Source organism: Schistocerca piceifrons, unplaced genomic scaffold, assembly GCF_021461385.2.
Source record: "Schistocerca piceifrons isolate TAMUIC-IGC-003096 unplaced genomic scaffold, iqSchPice1.1 HiC_scaffold_1801, whole genome shotgun sequence".
Lineage (NCBI taxonomy): Eukaryota > Metazoa > Arthropoda > Insecta > Orthoptera > Acrididae > Schistocerca > Schistocerca piceifrons.
This window is the reverse complement of record NW_025727681.1, coordinates 1-2,691: the sequence shown is the minus strand read 5'-3', so window position 1 is coordinate 2,691 and position 2,691 is coordinate 1. Positions and strand designations below refer to the sequence as shown.

The 2,691-nt window shown below is 39.6% G+C and overlaps 1 protein-coding gene across 1 annotated transcript; it reads right to left on the bottom strand.

The window, feature by feature from the left end:
- Positions 1-496: 496 nt before the first annotated feature.
- Positions 497-2,330, bottom strand: LOC124740675 (piggyBac transposable element-derived protein 4-like). The gene is made up of 2 exons (XM_047248626.1): positions 2,216-2,330; positions 497-2,112 (listed from the first exon to the last, which is right to left on the bottom strand). The coding sequence occupies exons 1-2, from the start codon at positions 2,328-2,330 to the stop codon at positions 497-499; spliced, it is 1,731 nt and encodes a 576-aa protein (XP_047104582.1).
- Between the last annotated feature and the right edge of the window lie 361 nt (positions 2,331-2,691).

Here is a 2,691-nt window from a genome sequence, read left to right as displayed (position 1 = left end):
CAAAAGGCATCATGCTGACTTAAGTAATAGAGGACTAACACTCTAACTTTCTATGATTTGAACCTCTCCTGTGAGTCCAGTTTTAGATTCCGAAGCTAAACTTCAGGTTTACTGTATAAATGCTCCATCTTATTGACGATGAAACACAGAAATTGCATCGGAATTTAACACTCTCTGTACCAGGCCTATTTTATGCACCCGTCCCTAGAAACCGGGCAATTTTACCAATATTAAAAAAATTACTGCATCAAATCTACTGTTTGGATTGTGGCAAATTTGGTACCATCTTGAAGCTGCACATTTCTACTTTAATTCTGAGTGAAAGAAACTACTTTACAATGCACAGCTTTAAGGTACAGTTATAGAAATCACTTAGATGTTTTAAGAATTTAGAAAAAGTCATACGAATAAGGGAATACAATTGTGATTTATTTTTAACCAAAATTGTGGCACTACATTACATGTTTCTGATAGTATACAGTATTACATATAAATTTCACACAGAATCATATTGTTTTTTAGTGTGGAAAATTTTAAAGCAAGGTTCCAGGCAGAGTGCAACGCCACACTGTTCACATTCGTATCGTGTCTCTTTGCGAGAAGCCTTGCCACTCTGTTTCTTGCTCCTGGAACTGCACACGTGACACACACGAGCAGCATACTTCTTAGTAGTTGCAGGTATGTGCTGCAAAAAATGTCTCTTTGTTAGCCGACCTACAGTTCCTTCATTTCTTGGAATGAATTCAAGTGTGTCGTCTTCAACAAGCTGAACTGCAAGCACTGTTATAAAGTCTGTTATTGTAATTTTCTTCCTGTGCACTGCATTGTACAGCCAAAATGCATTTGATACTCCCATAAGCAGCAAATGGAAATATAATTTTCGCCACCATTTCACAGTTCTGTGCTGGAACGGATTGTACTGCAGGCGTTGGTCTCCAATATCCACTCCAATTTTATTGAGGTTGTAATCAAGTACCTGAAGTGGTTTCAATACTACAGACCCATTTCTCTTAGTATGCGTACCAAATGTTGCTTGATGCCTTGTAGACAATGTATACACATCTCTCTTATCTTTCCACTTCATTGCCAATACATTATCTTTACGCCGAAAAGACATTTCGCCCTTTTTCAGCTTAGCAGATACTAAATCTTTAGGCAATCCTTTCCTGGATTTGTTCACAGTACCAACAGCTCCAGTGCCTTTCTCTGCCAGTTGCTGAAATAGCTCTGGACTGGAATAAAATCGATCTAAATACACAGTGTGGCCTTTGTTCAGCAAGCTGCTGTCAGACAACAATCGCAAAATAACCGCAGACGAAGAATTGTCAACAATATGCTTACCAGCATAAACTTCAAAATTTACAACATAGCCACTACTGGCTTCAGCAACAGCATATACTTTCAGTCCATACTTATGAGGCTTATTTTGCATGTAAACACGGAAACTCACACGACCTCGAAATGGGCAAATTCCTTCATCAATTGTCACTTTTTCTGAGGGACGATATGCCTGGATACATCGCTCCTTCAAATTATTATAATATGGCAAAACTTTGTAAAGTGGATGAAATCCATCTTCGCCTGGTTTTTTCTGATTTGAATTGTCAACAAGATGCAAGCATGACAGTATCTGAGTGAAACGCAAACGGCTCATGACATGGGGACAAAAGTTACAACTAAGAACAGGATTAGTGCTCCAATGGTCCGCAATTTTGGGCTTTTTCGAAACACACATGTGGAAAATAATACCCAAGAAACGCCTCATCTCACTTATAGTCACTGGCTTCCACGAACTCAAAACTGAATGGGGCTTCAGATTATTTCCTCTTCTTTTCTTCTGTATTGTCTGTGATGCATACAAATTTGTCTGTCTCTTGAGTTCATTTACGTCACTGTCAGTAAGGAACACTTTACTGCAATCCAGTACAGAACTCGACTCATCAATATCCACTAGTATCTGCCTGGGTGTCGTGTTGACAGGCAGAGGTCGGTAGGTGTCAACTGCAGTCCACTCACTGTCTTTCGGATACGGCACAGCTGCTGGATTTGAAGCAACACCTTCAACATCATTCTCGTCTTCATCTGAAGACAAACTGTCATCAATCTCGTCTTCTAAAAAGAATATCACATTATGTGTAACTACATACATCGTTTACACATGTTCAACAGATATGTGCGTACTGCACAATTACGTGGAAAATTCGGAAATACGTACCTTCAAACACACCATTGCATTCAGAATCGTCTGAATCACTCTCTACATTATCCAGAGTGTCGCTATGATTGATCAAATCCGCAATTTCTGCGTCTGATAAACCGCGCCGAAACATGATGACAAACAACTGAATGATATACAGACTGAGAACGCAAAGATAAGTTTTAACATGAATTACAGCGCTGCCGTGACATCTATGGACGCATTTTGTTAATAAACATCTGAAAAACGTATAGCGCTGGCCAAACCCGTAGAAATAACGTTGCAGTGTTTTGAATGAAATTAAATGTAGCGGCCCGTAAATTTTACGGGCTTGGTGATTTTCGCGCGATCCCAGGCCCGTAAATTTTACGGGCTTGGCGCTTAGAGTGTTAATACAAAAGGCACAATGCCAACTTAAGAAAAAGAGGACTGACACTCTCTCTTTCTATGATTTGAACCTCTCCTGTGAGTCCAGTTTTAGATTCCGATGCTTC

Bases quoted from the DNA above. Each gene is read 5' to 3' on its own strand.
- LOC124740675 (XM_047248626.1), bottom strand. From the start codon at position 2,330: ATGTTTCGGCGCGGTTTATCAGACGCAGAAATTGCGGATTTGATCAAT. The intron at 2,113-2,215 runs GTACGTATTTCC...TATTCTTTTTAG, and splicing joins ATGCAATGGTGTGTTTGAAG to AAGACGAGATTGATGACAGT.